Source organism: Dufourea novaeangliae, unplaced genomic scaffold (genome assembly GCF_001272555.1).
Source record: "Dufourea novaeangliae isolate 0120121106 unplaced genomic scaffold, ASM127255v1 scaffold181, whole genome shotgun sequence".
In the NCBI taxonomy this organism is placed as follows: domain Eukaryota; kingdom Metazoa; phylum Arthropoda; class Insecta; order Hymenoptera; family Halictidae; genus Dufourea; species Dufourea novaeangliae.
This window is the reverse complement of record NW_015374068.1, coordinates 82368-102205: the sequence shown is the minus strand read 5'-3', so window position 1 is coordinate 102205 and position 19838 is coordinate 82368. Positions and strand designations below refer to the sequence as shown.

Below are 19838 nucleotides of genomic sequence, written 5' to 3'. Positions count from 1 at the left end.
GGGACAGTCAGAGCATGTACACACGCTTTCTTTTCTCTACATCGTCGGGCTGCTTGTGGATATGGAAGGGGGTCATTCCCCTCGGCTGAAAGAGCAAGCCGGTAGGGGCGATTATCGATTTTGACCCGCGGGCCACAAGTTGGACAGGCCTGGCCTAGGTTATAAATTGACCTAAGTTAGTTGGCCTGGGTTGTGTTATAAGACTTGCTGCTAATTTGCTGCCAATTTGCTTTATGATTTTGTCAGCAGGTTTCGCCTGCAAAACCCAAGTCGAATGCGGAAACAGATGGCTATGTGGTTTTTTAGTGGTATATTAACTTGAAATGTACAAAGGTACACTATTTTGTTGTTTGTAAAAAGCTCTTTCCCAAACGTTTGAACACTCCCATCCAAGTAACTCAAAAGTGAAAAAATATTCTCATAATTCTTTAGGTCGTCGCGGAAGAGGTTCACACAAATCCTAAGCTTTCTTCTACTGCAACTGTGACCGTCTCCATTACGGATGCAAACGATAACTCACCCTCTTTCAGTAGAGCGACTTATACAGCCACGGTATTGGAAACTGCACCACCTGCAACACCCGTTATAACTATCACTGCCAAAGATCGTGATAGTGGAAGGTAAATACAATAAGTAGATTTATGAGAAGGATATTATAAGAAACCATAATTACTACTGTGGCAAAAATATAATAAATTACAAAAATTTCACCCATTTGGTATCACAGTGAGAACTGTTTGGGATACATGAAAAATAAAGAGTGAATAATAATTCTCACAGAATACCATGTAGCATAATTAACACAAATATTAACATAATGTAGGAGTACAAGAGGCCTACGGCTTGCCTATTGGAAGTGTGTTGTCTTTAGTTTGGATTTAGATAATTTATGGCAGGATTACTCGAAGCGTCAGTGGCCTGTAGGCGTTTCACGGTGACATCGCGCAGCAACGTGTCGCCTGCTTCGTTTAGTTATAGAGTGATCCTCTCGCTGCGCAAATAAAAGGTAGTGCCGCTCTAAAGAACTGCCGCATAATGCAGGCCTAGTCAAATATTCGCCTGTGGGGCTACATAAACAATAACACCAGCCCCCACCACTCCCTTGTGTTGTGTTGCCAGTCTCGGGCAGAGGGTGCGCGCGCATGCTGTGATTGCCCCACTCCTAATACATAGTCACTTTTTTTTTCTTTTTTTAGGGGGGAAAAATCCTTGAAAGGAGCACCGTCTCCGCTGGGGGCGGAGACGGCCAATGTGGGGTTTCATCCACTAAAAACCCCCCGGTGACCCTCGGGTGTAGGGCTGGCAACGGGATCGCTTAGCATAACCGCAACCAGCCCCGCCCATTGCACTCCCCTATAGGTATTTAAGGGAAGGGCTCTTCTCTGGAAGGGGCCGATTGCTTCCCCTCCCGGGACGGCTATGATGCCGTCCCTCCACCTCCTACCTACAGCGCCGAGGGGTCACCTTTCGACGCTGTCTTCTCGTGGGCCGACCGCGAAAGGAGGTGGTACCCCTAGTACCACCTCCTCGACCCGGCTGCCCTGCGGGTCACGCGAGTGTCATCGCAGCTATGACCCTATGAATAACGCCACCCGCGGGGCAAAACGCATAGTCACTATGCCAACGTGTGTCGCTAAGATCCGACGATTAGAGACTTCGTGAATGCCGAAAGTGGGGACAGTCAGCATGCGTGCGTACCTCTTGCCCGAGGATGACAGCACAACACAAGCGAGTGATGGCGGCTAGTGTTATTGTTAATGTTTCCCTGCGGGCGAATATTTCGGCCAGGCCTGGCATAGTCGGACGAAACGGGTAAATCTCTGGACATTGAATGCTCTTCTAAACGACCAAGTTCTGTGTTTTGACCACTCGTAGACAACTGTCGAATGAATTGTTTCACTACTTCCAAAGGAAAAGATAGAAGAACAACGAGAAAAATAATACCAATCAAAAAGATGGCGACATCAATAGAATTAAAACCCGTTCAGACCTACAATCTTTGTAATTACATGTACACGTGTCCGCGTACACACTTCCCAGTTAGGAAAGACTTTGATATACAATTTCTCTGTCAGTTCCGAGTCCCGGGCAATGCACGCATACAAACTAGTATCATAGAACAGCTACTATTTGTCCGCAATTTCTTAGATATATCTATTTAAAGATAGTTATAAAAACATTTTGAATATACAGACCAACCTCGACCCCCAAGGGGTTAATAGCTGGCTCACAGAATACGCATAGGTACCGTTAGCGCCAGACCATCCGTCATCGATTCTACTTAAAATACATTGACGATAACATATTAATTTGTATCATGGACCTTTTATAACTATAAATACGGGTGCTTATGATTAGTAATGGGATTTGAATCGCTTCGAATCGCTCGGAATCTGTATACCGACGAAAAATTCGAATCGTTTCTAATCTGATACAATTTTTAAAATTTCTTAAAGTTTCGACACGATGTGGAAGTCTTGAAATTCTTGAAAATCTTGGAAAAAGTCTTGAGCGGTCTTGGAAGTGCTGAGCCTCTTGGAAGTCTTGAAAGTGTTCATAGTTTCGATAGGTTTTGAAAGCTTGATGGGTATTTTATATCTTACAGGGTTTTTTGCTGTTTTTGTTATATCATTAACATAAAATATTAAAGGACAGGGTGTTCGACAACTAGTGGGAAAAAATTTAAGGGGTGATTCTTTGAGGCAAAATAAGACGAAAATCAAGAATAACGAAATTGCGAAAAATGCTTCGTTTGTTAGTTATAAGCGTTTAAAAATTGACCCAAATCATGGCAATCCGCGCGCACAGAGTGTCAGCGGATCACGGCTAATCAGGGGCGTACAGTCACTTTAAAGACTCAACGACGTGCAGGAAAAGTCGGTAGAACAGCTGTTTACTTACGCCGTAGAAGATGTCGATAACTTGTGCCTGCGGTATTTGAGTCGAATCCACCTGTATTGCATTAACTCTGGTTACTCGATAAAATTCGCAAGAAATATAAATATCTTCTTACGAATATTATCGAGTAGAGAGGGTTAATGCCCCCTCTAGTTGTCACGTATCACAATTGTCCTGTCCACGAGTATCCATGAAATTAATCCGCACACGCATGTGCACCACAGAAGTCCGCGAAAAGTGTCCGCACACACTGAGTCATTGTCCCGTCCGCGAAAAATGTCCATACACACTGCGCGATTGTCCCGACCGCGAAAAATGTTCACACACTGCGCGATTAAGTAGACCCGCGAGCTGTTCCTCCGTTGGGTTTACCACTCTATAAGTTACACAAAACTAACACTCAAAATAATTAATTTAAAACTATTTAACACTAACTTTTATACTAATTTTTAACACGATATAATTAATAAAACCTACAATATTTAATAATACCTGCAATAATGAATAAAACCTACAATATTTAATAAAACCTGCAATAATGAATAAAACCTACAATATTTAATAAAACCTGCAATAATGAATAAAATCTACAATATTTAATAAAACTTGCAATAATTAATAAAATCTACAATACTTAATAAAACTTGCAATAATTAATTTGTACTATTTATAACGATGACATACGGGACACTACTAAATAATCACTACGTAACCGCTAAATAAACTAATACTTACAATATTTAATATTTCAGGAATAAAGATATTATCCTATCAAGCGAAGCTTCGAACGATAAGCAATTAACGCATGCACTCGTTTAAAAACATCGTTCGGCACCCCGCGACGGAGGACAAGCTCGTCCACACAGTCACCCCCAAATGTAAAGTCATTCAGGTATGAATGACACCAGCCGCTTACGGTCGACCGACGAAAGCGGCTTGCTACCTGAGACGGAGCGCGCCGCTGTTTATTCCTGAAATATTGAATATGGACTTACTGTATGTTTTATGTGCATTGCACATTTTATTACCACTTCGATCTTACTCCAAGTGTTTGAGGTTCTTGTTTCCGCAAAGACATAATATGCAATTAACATGCATCCTACAAAACGTATAATGATATTAGAATGAAACTAAGATGAAATTTGCCGCACCTTCATTACGATGCATGAAGAAACTAAGAAACTAAAATAAATAAAATTGTTAAACACATACATACGGTGTAATATGAACCATTTCTAACATGGAATTGGAATTCGAGGTTGAAAGTTCTTTTTACAAGTTAATGTCTAGAGGGACGGCCGAAAACACAATAGGCAAGGTCTTCGTCGATGGCAGTAAGACGTTACAGGAAATCCGCGGGTGGTCGTCCTGCAGAAGACAAGAGACAGTTTTATAATGTCCAGACTCGGACACCCTCGGCATCGTGGCCAAGTAGCCTCGAGGCCCCGAGTGGTGTATAAGAAAAAAATACAGATGTTGCTCTAAGAATATACGAAAAGAAACGCAACCTCCAAGACACTTTCCCATGCAGTTTTTCCTTCCCAAAAAGTATTGATCATGAAAGACTGGGGATCGACCTATTACGCCACATCGATCCTAACGAGGGAGGATCAGTTCAACAATATCAGTCGTCCTTTCCGAACGGTGCCCTTTGCATTCTACGAGCAAATAGAGTTCATCTTCGGAAAACTAAGTTTTAGTTTATTTAGCGATTACGTAGTGATTATTTAGTAGTGTCGCGTATGTCGTCGTTATAAATAGTGCAAATTAATTATTGTAAGTCTTATTAATTATTGTAGGTTTTATTAAGTATTGTAGATTTGATTAATTATTGCAAGTTTTATTAAATATTGTAGATTTTATTCATTATTGCAGGTTTTAATAAATATTGTAGGTTTTATTCATTATTGCAGGTATTATTAAATATTGTAGGTTTTATTAATTATATCGTGTTAAAAATTAGTATAAAAGTTAGTGTTAAATAGTTTTAAATTAATTATTTTGAGTGTTAGTTTTGTGTAACCTATAGAGTGTTAAACCCAACGGAGGAACAGCTTGCGGGTCTACTTAATCGCGCAGTGTGTGAACATATTTCGCGGTCGGGACAATCGCCCAATGTGTATAGACACTTTTCACGGACGGGACAATGGCTCAGTGCGTGTGGACACTTTTCGCGGACTTCTGTGGTGTACGTGCATGTGCGAATTTATTTCATGGATACTCGTGGACAGGACAATTGGGATACGTGACAACTAGAGGGGGCATTGACCCTCTCTACTCGATAATATTCGTAGGAAGATATTTACATTTCTTGCGAATTTTATCGAGTAATCAGAGTTAATGCGATACAGGTGGATTCGACTCAAATACCGCGGGCACAAGTTATCGACATCTTCTACGGGGTAAGTAAACAGCTGTTCTACCGACTTTTCCTGCACGTCGTTGAGTCTTTAAAGTGACTGTACGCCCCTGATGAGCCGTGATCCGCTGACACTCCGTGCGCGCGGATTGCCATGATTTGGGTCAATTTTTAAACGCTTATAACTAACAAACAAAGCATTTTTCGCAATTTCGTTATTCTTGATTTTCGTCTAATTTTGCATCAAAGAATCACCCCTTAAATTTTTTCCCACTAGTTGTCGAACACACTGTATACATTTGTTTTTTTATGGAGGATGAGAAAAAAAATAAATTGAAATAGAAAAGGTTTCGCAATGATCGAGGCAGAATTTCTAAAAGAATAAACTTATTGCTTATACATATGTATTACTTACTCAATAACAAAATCGTATTTTAAGTTAATATAGCGTGGGGTGTAAACGAAGGAAAAATACCGAACTGATTTAAAAAAAACAGTATGGAGAAACATTATTGATTAAATAAAACAATGAAATCAAAATTAATAAATAATTATGTGATAAAAAAGATAAATAAATATATTTATGATAACTTGAAATTTCCGGACGTCCTTTAATATTTTATATCAATGACACTGCTTGAACAAAAACAGTCAAAAAGCCTGTAAGGTGTTAAATACCCATCAAGCTTTCTAAACCTATCAAAAGTCTTAACACTTTCAAGAGTACCAAAACAGTTCAAGACTTCCAAGACATTCATGATGATCAAAGCTTTCAAGACTTTTAATACGTTCAAGACTTTCTAGAGTTTTAAGCTTGGAATCAGATTCGAAGTGAGTCAAATCTATCGCCACAAATTCAAGACAGATTTCAAGCGATTCATAGGGTTCCAAATCCCATCAATACTTATGATCAACCAGGAATTCAGAATAGAATTATTGCCCTTCCTAAAAATGATTATTATCAGTAAAAATAGTGAACGTAATTTGTTTGCACTCCTTTTTCAAACTTTTCCAATACTATGTGTACACTATATTCTTTTGCGGACGGCACAGTGTGAAGTCGAACACTTTATAGAGCCAAGTCGCTGTGGCAATTTTCGACACTATCGGTTGTTTTTTCCGAAGACATATGTATATGAGTTCATCGGCCACATTAATGGTTTACGCCGAACACACATATGCGTCGATCGTCCGCAAAGGGATATTATATTCTATAAAGAGATATCAAACACTGTTGAAAAAACATCGCTGTATTTAAAATAATTTCCAAGGTAAAGGGGAAACAAGTTGTATCATCTTAAAAATACATGAGCCTTATTGAGAGTTGTGTTAGGTGGTCGACCTCCGTTGTTTTCTCAACGTGTATTTGTAAAAAATAAATTTGAATAGAATTCGACGAATTAAATTATTTAGAAACGTTTCTCTAGTAAGTTACATACATTTTATTAATACCAATAACTAAAATACAAATGTTAATATCCTTTGATGTATTAATATTATATTCCATATATTGTACTATCATATGTATTGTATATGAAAAAAAGTAGTTAGAGAATCGTTACATTGTTCAAGAAACATTTTATATTTCTTGATATTGTCATAAAATATTATAAAAAATTGTTCCACAAGTTATTAACACTAGAACTACCAACGATAAACGTACATCTTTTTCGATCGATCGATAAATATGGCAAACTTTTGAAAATGTACAAATTTATAAATTAATTAATTTCTTTAATGTCGTATCGTAATAAAAGTTACAAAAGATCTGAGAAAATGTATTATTATAACATTTTAATCATCCTTGTAAGAGTGTATTGTCAAACCATTTTGATTTGCTTGGTAGTTCTAGTGTGAAATTAGTTTATTTTCTTTTTGTACACGAACAAATTACAAATTTGAATTTTATAACTAACAAGAATCCAGGATAAAAATTAAACGATTAGTTACACGATTAATCAGCTCCACTGCATATCGCAGTTACCTACAACTATAATGAATGTTAATTACAACAAGACATATGCAAATAAATTATAATTAGTGTCAGTGTAAAAGTTCTCTTTAACCGACAATATATTCACTCGTAGTATTATAATTTGCATTGCAATCTGTTTCGGAATGAAAAGGGAAGAGACGCGTTTGTCAGAAGTCGATGGGACGGGGCGCTCTCGCACCATGGTGCGGGCCTGTCAATGATTGCGTGCGCCCAATGCCGATTTGCTAGTTTCGTCCCTGAATTTCGCGACCGTGGTGCGTTAGAGCGCGTGCGTGGGCATGTTTACGGACTCTGCGCAACTCTGTCCGAAGTATCGATCATCTATCGATAGTTTGCGGTGATCGATATTCGTAGAACCAATCCGGCGCGTCTCTGAACAATCCTAACGAATTTGAACGAAAACCGGTAGAAACTTCGCTGCTCGCCTAGCATTCTGTCGTAAACCTTTGTAGTGATCGCAGATCGTAACAAACCTCTCATTTTTCAACTCGGGCGTTAATTATTGCAACACTACACGTGTTATATCTATCGCTCTCGACGCTCGAGTACAGTTGTAACGAAAATCGGCGATTAGCGTAAACAATTTTCGTGATCGCCTAGACATATCGTGTACGGTACTCTCGATCACCACTTCGCGGCTCTCTAGTGCCCACCGAGTGTAATCGGGTTTTCGTGAGACATTGTTACGTCTCTCCATAATAAACTGTTCCGGCCAAGCTCCGGTGTGTTTTTTTGTCGTTGCAACACCACCTTCACTTCGTATCCTTTTCAGGATAGAACTAGCTATCCTAAGGCGGTCGGTTCAATCCAATGAACGACGCGGCTCGCGATAAATTCGCATCACAAACACAATCAAATCCACACGTAAATGCAAAATGTATTAATAATCAACTTTCATTTCTTAATTATACATATAATTAACAATTACTTTAATCTCAGTTGTACTTTATAATTAATTATAAAAACTAATAATCTTCCAATATTACCCGATAAATACAATTAATAACGTAGTTGTAATTAACTAATTACACATTAGACTAAACATTATTATGTAAGCTGAAATTTTATTTCGGTAATATACATTGATAAAAATTCTACAAAATAAATTGTTTTCTAGTAGCAGGAATAGCTTATCAGTTGTTAGGCCAAGGAGCACAGCATTTTGCTGTAGACAAAAAGACTGGAACCATCACAGTAGCCTCTTGTTCAACACCTGGAACTTCACCGTGCCTAGATTATGAAGAACAAACAGAATATTTCCTCACATACAAGGTACTTACTTTCTATGTTAAAATTAAATGTAATTATACAAAAAAGGGCACATCAAATATGTTGTAGGGAACAACATTGTGAAAAACTTTTCTCTATACATGTTACGGCGCTCAGCTTTACTTTTTGAAATATTCGTAAAAATAGTTTCAATAGTACTTATATGTATATCATATCTTGAAGGTTGTAGGCCGTGATTAGGTTCCGCATTAGTATGTATGCTGAGTTCGGCTGCCGTAACGATTTTTGCACACGGTACATGTGCGTGTGTGAGTGGATGGGTGGGCGGGTACACACCACATCATATGTAAAAAATTCCATCACACACCAATCGTTGTTAACCACACACTCCAACATACCGCCACACAACACCCATTTATATTTTTTTTTTCGAAAAGAAACCTTCAAAGGATGTACCGCCTCTGCTGGGGGCGGAGGCGGCTTGTGTGGGATTCTTACCTATCGGTGACCCGCTCGAGCGAAAGGGCCGATTGCGGGCATCGCTGTTGCACGCATCCGCAACCGACCCTACCCATGCTCCTCTCCAGAAGGGGGAAGAGCACTCCTCAATAGGGGGGGGGGTGGGTTGAGGCCCTCCCGATAGACGGGTTTTAACCGTCCCACCTCCACCATCTGACAGTGTCGAAGGGTCACCTCTCGACACTGTCTTCCTCCTTTGGACTGACCGCGACAGGGGTGACACCCCCAGTTTAGTTTAGTTTAGTTTATCCTCGCTTCTCCCGGGGGAGGGGAAGTGCGATTTCCCCCCAAGGCCGCAGCTGTGGCTCGAAACGCCGGTAGCTTTCACACAGCCCTGCAATAGGACTGCGGTGGGCATTACCCGGGGAGACTGTTTCCCCCAGTTTTCCTTCCCGACCAACTTTTTTAGGCCCGGGCCAAATGGAGGCGAGGAAGTACTCGCCCGGGGGGCGGAGAGTCACTAGGATCGTCCCATCCCTACCTGAGAAATTAGCTAAGGGAGTATGGTCGTCGGGGCAACCGATCCTTCGTCTCCAAAGTGAGTACCGGCTCACTCTTCGCTTCACCCACAGACCGAGTCTGTACCAGGGGTGGAATCACCGTGCTTGCGTACGTTCCATCCTCGAGAGAGAGCTGTGTCGCCTATTTCAACCCCCTAGTGAGTTACCTGCCTATGTCCCGAATAATTCAGGAGCCCCCCCTCCTCTGGTACCCTTCACAAATTACCACCCCCCTTCAAGGACAAGAAGGGAGTCCTGGGACTCCACCAGCGATACATGGGGAGGCCGTTCTAGCCGACCTCAAGGAGAGACGTGGTCGGGTTCGGCGATCACCTCCCCTGGGAGCCGCCGTGGACCATAAATGAATCCACCGCCATGTGATTCTAGTCTAATCTATAGCTGGGTATGTGAGTTTAATAGAAGAGAAAACGAGATAGAGTAGGTCGCGCCCTCCCCCCACCCTAGAGTCTGCAAGGAACGCGACGCGAAACGGCAGCCCACCGGACTTCGCCGAAATTTCTCCGAGGAGTAAATATCAGCTTCATCAGGGACCGCCGGTCGCGTTCTGGGTCGAAGAGCGCACCCGTCCCTACTGATCGACGCTCTCTCTCTCCGGCGTACCACGGATCGTTGCAGCGTGTGCCAAACGCCCCCGCGACCCGTCGACATATGTGTTCCAGGGTCGCGGTGTTTTACCGGCACGTGGGGCCTGTTTTTAGTAATGCCATACTATACGTCTGGCGCTTCGTTCATAAAGAACTGCCTTCCAGATTACGATGTCCGTGGGGCTCGTTGGGCCGATGTCTCGCAAAGTCATGCTCTTCATGCCTCCGAGACTCGGTGTGCCAGTATACGCCCCGCTGTCCGGCATCGCAATCGGGCCCCGTCGCGTGAAAACTAATCAAGCGGGACGACCAGGCCTCCGAAGAGTTATACACCGTGGAACGTCCCTGAACCCACCTCCCCTCGGGCCCGATTGAGCGATCCTGATGAATGGTGACTTTCCTCTGTTCCCAGAGCATCCTTTCGCCGATCCTCCAGGTCCAGTTGTTGACCTCGCGTCCTTACCCGCTAACCCGCCAGCTCTCCGGCACCGGGGTCCTTTGCCCACCGGACGTCCACACGGACAGGTGTTTGTATGTGCGCTCGGTGTACGCATGCCCGTGCTAACGTCGGCGATCGGATTCCCCGGCATCTATCTTAATCTATTACCGAGGACGAAGGGGGAATTTGCATCTGATATTCCGTCCGTGGACGGATACCTCTACCTCCCCTCTTCACGGACGGTCCTCGGGTTCCGGGCCCTTGCCACTCCCAGGCTACCTTCCAGAACCCACCCGGTCCGTTGTCCTCCGCGGACCCTGGTTCTTGTCCCAGTTTTTCCGTCGTCCTGGGATCGCGGCGGGGACTGAGAGGCGAAATGCGGCTGGAGTCGACAGGGTTCCCCATCTATCTTTTCCCCCGTGTTGCCTCTTCACGAGTGGTCTTCGGGGAGCGTGTCAGTGGGCGGCGACCGCCTCTTTGCTCGCTCCCCTCCCGACTCGTATCCCAACACCCCGCACGTACGGGTTGGATCCACGTTTTAGTCTACTTATTGGACATGAATCCTATGGCATCCTATCCCTTCGCCTTTGAGGGTTCCCGGTAGATGATCCGGTTGACCTCTCGGGTTCAGGGGGGGACTGAGAGGGAGTTTTGTGCCTGGGTAGGAGTCACCGAATCCTCCCGTCCTACACCCTTCCTCTTCACGGACGGTCTACATAGATCGAGCTTCGAGACAAACATTAGTCCCACTCTTTCTATTCCCAATCCGTATCCCTTACGTGCCATCCTCTTGCGAGGCCGGATTCACATCGTATATATGTGTACTTGGGCAACTGTTGCTTACCCTTTCTCCAGCTCCATTCCTCCTTGTTCGGCTGCTCCCCGCTTGTCCCGTACTCCTTCTCCTTTCCTCCTGCAGTCGAGACCCTCCTTCCGCTTCCAATTGCCTCCGGCCCGACGATCTCCCTAGTACAGAGACACACTCTTATATTCATAAACTATAAAGGTCACCCTCTCTTTCGCATCCCGTCCGGAGTCGAATCTCCCGACAGGATCCCAGGCGGCACCACGTGGAGGCGAGAGTCCATTTAACATGGGGTAGTGACTTGGTTCAGGGCTGGTCGCGGTGAGTGGTCCAGCGATCCTGTGACCAGCCCTCACGCCCAAAAGGGTCACCAGAAGGTTTTTAGTGGGTGAAATCCCGCATTGGTCGTATCCGCCCCAGCGGAGGCGGTGCACCTTTTCAAGGTTTTTCTCCCGTAAAAAAAAAAAATGGGTGGTGACTTGGTTAACGTGTGTCTTGGCACGGCCACAACCTGTGTACAGGGTGTCAAGAAATTACATTCCGCGGCTACCATAGCCGGATTCTACACCTTCGATTTGGTATAGATACAGGTAAGATCGTTGCAGAAAAATTGACCTTGACCTTGAATTTCACGGTAAAATTTTGTTATCGTTGCAGTATATTTTACTCGTCGTGAAGATGAAAAGTCTGAAAGAAATTATGGGTCTGAAGTCAACCGTTCTCTAGAAAAATGATGTTGGAGTTTCATTCATTTTCAAAATGCTTTTATTTGTAATATATTGAATCTCGGAGTCAGATACAACTCAGAGACCATGCTATTGTCGAAGCAGTAGGGATTTTTCATCTGTAACCTTTATTTTTATTCAGAGGCTTTGAATGAAACTCCGAATAAATTTCGGCTAATTAACATTGGTTTGTAATACGACGCGCCGACGAGTTATATATACGAGTTTCGCCCTAATGCGCCACGTACATGAGAAAGAGGGCGTTGCTGCCAAAAATCGGCCGAAACGAGCAATTAATTCCCAAGCTTGTTTTAGTCCTACAATGTATACGGATGACGTTCTGATGTTCCCCGTCCAAGCTTTGTCGAGAAATGTGTCGTATCTTGCGCCTGTACCTACCGATCTGGCATCTGCTTTCTCGTCGAGGCATTGTATAACATTGTTTCACCTCTTTAAATGCCCAATGTCTAATTTTTAATGATATTTGAATTGTATCGGACTGCGAGATTCAATATATTACAAGTAAAAGCATTTTGGAAATGAATGAATCTCCAACATCACTTTTCAAGAGAACGATCGAGTTCCGACTCATGGTTCCTTCTAGACATTTTATCCCCACGATGAGTAGAATATAATGCACCAATAAAAAATGTTGACCTTCAAATTCAAGGTCGTCAGTTCTTCTGCAACGTTGTTACCTGTATCTCCATCAAATTAAAGGTGTAGAATCCGGCTATGATTGCCGCGACATGTACTTTCTTGACACCCTGTACATCGAACACTGTACGTCTACGGTACAAAAAATATTTTTCTCTATATCTGAGAAACTGCAGCCGAGCAGCGGTAACATGTATAGGCAAAAGTTACTCAAAATGTTATCCTGTACTATATATTTGAAGGTCATTCAAGTCGGTGAGGTGTGCTTTTTATATAATTACCATATTAAATTTGAGTTCATGCCAAAATTCAAGGTAGTTGAAGAAATGAGGAATTTGAAAAAATAAAGTTTACAAAGCATGTTTGCCATTTCATTTTATGTTGATTTAAGTTATTTTTTGTTTCTGTAACAGATTATACCTTCATTTTTACATTAGTTAAGTTAAAACATGATAGTATATGTGACAAAATTAATAAATATCCGAAACATATATTCTTCAATTCATTGGTAAATATGTAGAATTAATAAATAAATATCTAACGTCTATTTCTCTTTCTTAAGGCAACTGACAATGGCGGGCAAGGCCAAACAACCAGCGTCTCCTTGCGTATTAGTTTGTCAGATGCCAATGACAGTCCTCCACGATTTTTACAAGACAAATACCGCACGGTAATCGACGAAGGTGCTCAAAAATTTGAGCCAGATCTAAAAGTGCAAGCCAGAGACAAAGACAAAACGTCCAAAATTACATACACGATAGTCGATGGCAATGATCTCGGACTCTTTGCCATAGATCAAGATTCTGGTGAAATTACAATAAAAAATAAAGGTTCGGTGGATTTAAAAAATTCAACCTGTGATTGGATCGCACTTGTTATACTAGCAAACGATGGAATCTTTGTTGATTCTGCCACTGTTAATATTACAATCCGAGATGTTAATAATAATGCACCTATCTTCCCACATGATTTATATACTGCTAGCATTCCAGAAATATCTCCTATTGGTAAGTAATAATTTCATAAATGAGTATGATTATATATTACAGTTTTTTCATTGTACTTCTACAGAGGCGAATATTCTTGCAAAGACATTTTTCGTAAGAATGTAAATCAAATTTCTTGAATCCATTTTTCTCGTAACTGTAATGTAGGAAAAAATGCTAAAACGAAATAATCGTTCTCACTATAAAACAGGATATTTAGCAGTATACAGGGTGAGGCACTTAAAACCGGCCACCTGAATAACTTGGCTGCTATTGGTGATAGGAAAAATGCATCAGGCCAAAATTATTTGGTGTGGAGGGGCTGATCATCCGATGTTACTAGTTTTTTGATAGGTGGAGGCGTCAAGGAGATATGAAGGTCATCTCTGTTTTTTTAAATGGAACGGTATGTTTTTCACTTACATTCTGATAGAGTATTTCAAGACGAATACAATGACCTATTGGAAAGGTCATTCGTGGTCTGGGTTAAGCCAATTGTGATGGAAAATTATTTACTTTGAGGAAATGATCAAGCACCGTTGATTTATTTATCTAACAGTACAAGCTCTTCTTATACGCTCTTTCATATCTTCTTTGGTTGTTGGTATTTCATTATACACTTGCTGCTTTAATTTTCCCCACAAATAGAAGTCCAGAGGTGTTAAATTTGAAGAACATACGGGCCATTTATGATTTCCTGCACGACCAATCCAACGATCTCCGAATGTCACGTTGAGGAATTGAGTAATTATCCGTGCAGAATGAGCAGGGCATCCATCTTGTTGGAACCACATAGTTTGCCGTATGTGAAGCGGAATATTTTCCAGCAGGTGTGGCAAAATTTCCGTTAAAATGTGTTTATATCTCGAAGTGTTGAATGTGCCATCGATAAAATAAAGACCAATTATTTCACCGTTAAGAAGTCTACACAAAACGTTTACAGATCAAGGTCTTTGTTCATCCACTTCTTGCAGCCACCGTGGATTTTCTATTGACCAATAATGCATATTATAACGATTGACTTGATCACAGTTTGTAAATGTGGCTTCGTCCGTAAACAAAACTTTAGTCAAAAACAGCTCATCACTCTGTAATTTCTGCAGACCCCATTCACAAAAATTTACACGGTTTTAAAAATCATTCCCATGTAATTCTTGGTGAAGTGAAACATGAAAAGCGTGGAATTTATTTAAATGTAATATTCGCCAAACACTTCGTTGACTGATGCCACTTTCACGTGCTCAGGGTGCCTTGTACTAGCAGGGGGATTTTGTGTTACAGCTGCTAAAATGTTCACTGTATTTCGATCATCAGTTGCTGCCTTGGATCTTCTTCGTATTTTGTTATCTACACGTCCAGTTTCTTTAAAACTTTTAATAACATTCGTAAATGCAGATCGTGAAGGTGTGACACGTTCGGAAAACCGTTCAGCATACAAACGGTCTGCATCTCTTACAATTTGGCGACATTCCCCATAAACAAAAACCATATCTACTTTCTCCGCTATTGAATAACGTATTTCGGAAACTTGAGATACACTTCGCTCGGCAGAGATTCTCATAAACGACTAATCATAGTATGTACAGATGAAGCGTACATCGTGATTGAATGTTTATTTCCATTCAACGACCCATAACAATAGATTACGAAACAGAGATGAAGTAATTATATTAACGACCAGAGACGGCAAGGAAGTATTCGACCATTTCCTCAAAGTAAATAATTTTCCATCACAATTGGCTGAACCCAGACCACGAATGACATTTCCAATAGGTCAGTGTATTCGTCTTGAAATACTCTATCAGAATGTAAGTGAAAAAACATACCGTTCCATTTAAAAAAACAGAGATGACCTTCGTATCTCCTTGACGCCTCCACCCATCAAAAAACTAGTAACATCGGATGATCAGCCCCTCGATATTAAATAATTTTGGCTTGATGCATTTTTCCTATCACCAATAGCAGCCAAGTTATTCAGGTGGCCGGTTTTAAGTGCCTCACCCTGTATATGCAAACTACATATAATTGCTAAACTAAAACTTCTTTTACTAATATTATATACATATGCTATATTGCTATAGCTCGCTCTGATCATACGTCGTCCGCTCTCATACTCTCCCTCTCTTTCTTTCTCCCTCAATCCTCCCACTCACGGCACCCGAAGGTTCCTTCGGGAACCTTATGCACTGTTATCGTTGGCGTCGGTAACGCCACGCGCTTGGACAATACACTCAAAGTTGTCAGGGGTAGCTACTTTTAGGTGCGAAATTTTCTGAGCTTTGTAGACGTCTAGGGTTCTTGTCTTGCGTACACTAGAGACCCTCTAATCTAATGATTAAAGGGTCCCTGGCGTAAACCGACCATGTGCGCCCTGCACACCGTGTAGCGCTTATTGGTACTAATCCGCAGGGACGTTATTATGCAGAGTGTCCCAAAAAGATGGAACAATCGGCAACATGGATATTCCTCATACAAATACAAATCGAAAAATCCTTTGCCAGTTTGTGATCTGAAGCTCCATTTTCGAGATATTAGCAGTTAAACGAACTCATACGTACGCGCAGACACCTCTATAATTTTTCCTACCGATTACAGCTTAGTACGCAAGTCCAGCACGTGTAGCGCGTCTTTTATCGTGACGTCCTTCTCCGATCCTTTGTGTCCGGCAACAATGTGGACTGTGCCGGGCGCGTTTATGTCCGTGGATGCGCTACTGGCAAGGTTTAGTTTGCCATCCCTACTTTTATCGACACTCACGAAGTAATTTAGTTCGTTGCACAAATGAGTGTGCAACCACTATCCACGCACCACTGCGCGTCGTTCGTAACAGTATCCTCGGTCGATGCAAACACCGACAAGTCGCTGCTGGCGCCTTTGATCGATTGACGAGGATTTCCCCTATTGCTGTTGCACTCAGATGCTTTGTTGCCCATTTTACGACATCGAAAACACTTTACTTTCGAACCGTTGTTGCTGGCGCTGTCTTTACCTCTGGTGTCGTTCTTCTTTCCGTGATAGGCTCTTGCACTCCTTCCGGCGACCATGGCGTTCGGAACTATACCGCTTATATCGCTTTTACGTGCACCGTTTTCCTCCACTATTTTAAGTCGCAGCGTATCGGGGGACAGCAATTCGTCTCGCGACTAAATAGCGCAACGAAAATGTTCATAGCTTGGTGGTAAGCTATACAGCAGCAAAATCACCAGTAAATCTACGTTTACGTCGATGTCCATCTCGCTCAGCTTGTCCACGGCGTCGAAGAATTTTCTAAGGTGCTCCCGAATATCTTCGCCCTCGTTCATGCGCTGCAACGTTAACTGCTTCAACAGCGTCGCGTTATTCGCGGCACCACGCGACTGGTAAATATTCTCTAATTTTTGCCAAACATTGTTAGACATGTGATACTCTTTTATCTGCTTGAGTTTCGACGGACTAATTGATAACACTATATCAGATTTTGCCTTTTCGTCGTTGTTCAACCACATCTTAAACGTTGCTATCGAATCGGCGTTACCGGCTATGACCGTTGGTGGTTTCAATTGACCACTGACATAACACCACGCATCGTTATTCACTAATAACGCACGCATCTGAATCTTCCAGGCGTCGTAGTTGTCCTTGTTAAGAGTTTCAATTCTCTGTGCTATTTTTGTGTCTCACGGGTCTTGCACGTATTTTAACCTTAAAATACCCACGTGGTAAGAACGTCCTTCCCTTCATATTAATCGCGATTATCTGGGCCCATAACCTGTTGTTACACATACACGGGTGTGACAACGAGGCGTTGGATCGCAAAAGGAAAGCCTGACTGAGTTCTCTCTTATATCCTCTTTCATACACGGTCACGCTCGGTCATAGGTTCATACACGCATACACACATTCTTGTCACATGTTCTAAGGCTACATATTCAGCCACCATTGTTGACGTGGATATACTTTTCTGTTTGAAGAATATCCACTATACAGCATTGGATCCGATCATTATTACACCTGTCAACGAATGTCTGTCATCCGTGTCTCCCGCCCAATTCGCATCACAGAAGATTTCAATCCTTGGTTTCTCATTCGTCTTATAATATAAAGCATAATTTTTTATTTTGTTTAAATAACATGAAAGTGTTTAGTTTGTAACCAATGCGTTTTGCTTGGACACGAATTGAATTGCAACAGTTCCATTGAGGCAAATAATATGTCCAGTCTAGTACGTAAGGCTACATACATTAACGAACCAACTAGTTCTTTCATGTGGTATTTATGCAATAATGAATCTATATATGTATGTTTTTTGACTCAACGCAACTATTGCATTATTTCTTGTTACCTGGTGTCTTCTGCAACGCGCGTTGTTCGTGACTGTGGTCACGCAGAGTATACGCGAGCAACGCGCATTGCAGAACACTCTTGAAAGGATCGATTTTTATGGGTTGACACGTAAGGAACGCCCAAGTTATACCTACGGCATTTTAGCTGCGCGTAGACGTGCTTAGTGATGGGCACTATCGACTAAAAACTATCGACTAAGTTGATAGTAACCAACGACTACTTTCAGTCGACTAATTTTTTCAATCGTCGACTACTTTAGTCGCTGAAGCGACTAACTTCAGGCGAACAGTATTAGTCGTTTGAAGCGACTACTTTAGTCGATTAAATTTAGTCGCTTCAAGCGACTCGCTCGAACTATCGAGCTATTGATCGCTATTGACTGGATCTTGATTATTTTCTTCGCAATGCAAACCAATTACAATTTTTTCATATATTTTTCTATGCATTACCAAGAACTGTGCAAAGTATTGCTTAAAACCTAATTGATTTTCATAAAAAATTTAGAGCAGTTAATTTTTTAAGTGCCAATATTAAATAGCTTACAAAAAATCGAATATTAGTAATTGTTTAAAGAAACTTGTTTTCCACTTATATTTTTGAAATTCTATCTATGAACTAATACATTTCTAAAAGGTAAATACACCAATGGTGCTGAAAAGTTGACGACATAATCTATACATAACCTATAAAGCAAAATTTCAGTCGACTAAAAACTATCGACTAAATAGTTGATAGTATTGTTAGAAATTCAAAGTATACGAACGACCGAGGTAGGCCATGTGCAGTTTGTCAGCGCGCTTCCCCTTATTCGAGGGAAAGTTGACCGGAGGCTGAAGTGCTTTAGGCAATAAAAGAGGCCATGGTGACGTAGGCGTCCTTAGGGCTAACGAAAAGTCAAGGACTCAATCTTGTATTGCTCGTAGTCGAGATTACACGTACCTATCGGTTTGAGAATAAAACTTTGGTTATTCACACGCCCGTGAGTTTTATTGGATATTCCTATCCGATACTCCATCGCTTACAGTATGTTGCGACTAAATAGTCATTAGTCGATGGTGCCCATCACTAGTCGTGCTCGCTGTTGACCCGCCTTTAGGTTTACCTTTTCTTTCGTTTGGGTTCTTGATAATCTATTGACGTTGGTGGTCAACTTCTCTGAACCAGTGAGGATTTTGTGGTGCCCAGTAGTGCATGTTTTTCAAATTAATCGGCCCGCGTTTAGTAAATGTTGCTTTATCGGTAAATAACACTTTTTGTAAAAAAAATCATCATGGTGCATTTGATGCAAGAACCATTGGCAAAACCGAACCCAATTTTCATAATGCGATCCGTGCAGCTCCTGATGAAGTTAGGTGATATGAATGATATTTTTCATTGTGAAGAATTCGAAGCACACTTACTTTGCTAATGCCAGAACCTTGTGAAATTTGTCGTGTACTGATATGGGGAATTTTCTGTTATCGCAGGTAGGACCGCAATAGTATTCTCTTTAGAACAGCAATAGTATTTTTTTCTTCAGTAACATTATAACATCCGGTTTCTCGAAGCAATTTACGAAAATTCTCAAATGTCCATCGACATGGCTGATTTCGTTCAGGATATAATTCGGCACACATAGCTATAGTTCTTCTTGTATTTTTACGGCACTCACCATAAACTAAAAGCATATCCAGTTTTTCACTATTATTGAATTCCATTGTTGCTTTTATCTTACTGAAATAATCACGTACAAACACTGATGAGAACTTTAATACTGAACATGGGCAGAATGGGCGATTGCGATCATGCAGAATCTG

The 19838-nt window shown here is 41.5% G+C and overlaps 1 protein-coding gene across 1 annotated transcript in view; it reads left to right on the top strand.

The window, feature by feature from the left end:
• LOC107190304 (cadherin-87A) overlaps positions 1-19838 on the top strand; it is a 108166-nt gene that overhangs the window by 37342 nt on the left and 50986 nt on the right. The window contains 4 exon segments of the mRNA XM_015579094.1: positions 433-620; positions 824-909; positions 8371-8525; positions 13296-13740. Coding sequence (XP_015434580.1) covers positions 433-620; positions 824-909; positions 8371-8525; positions 13296-13740 — 874 coding nt within the window.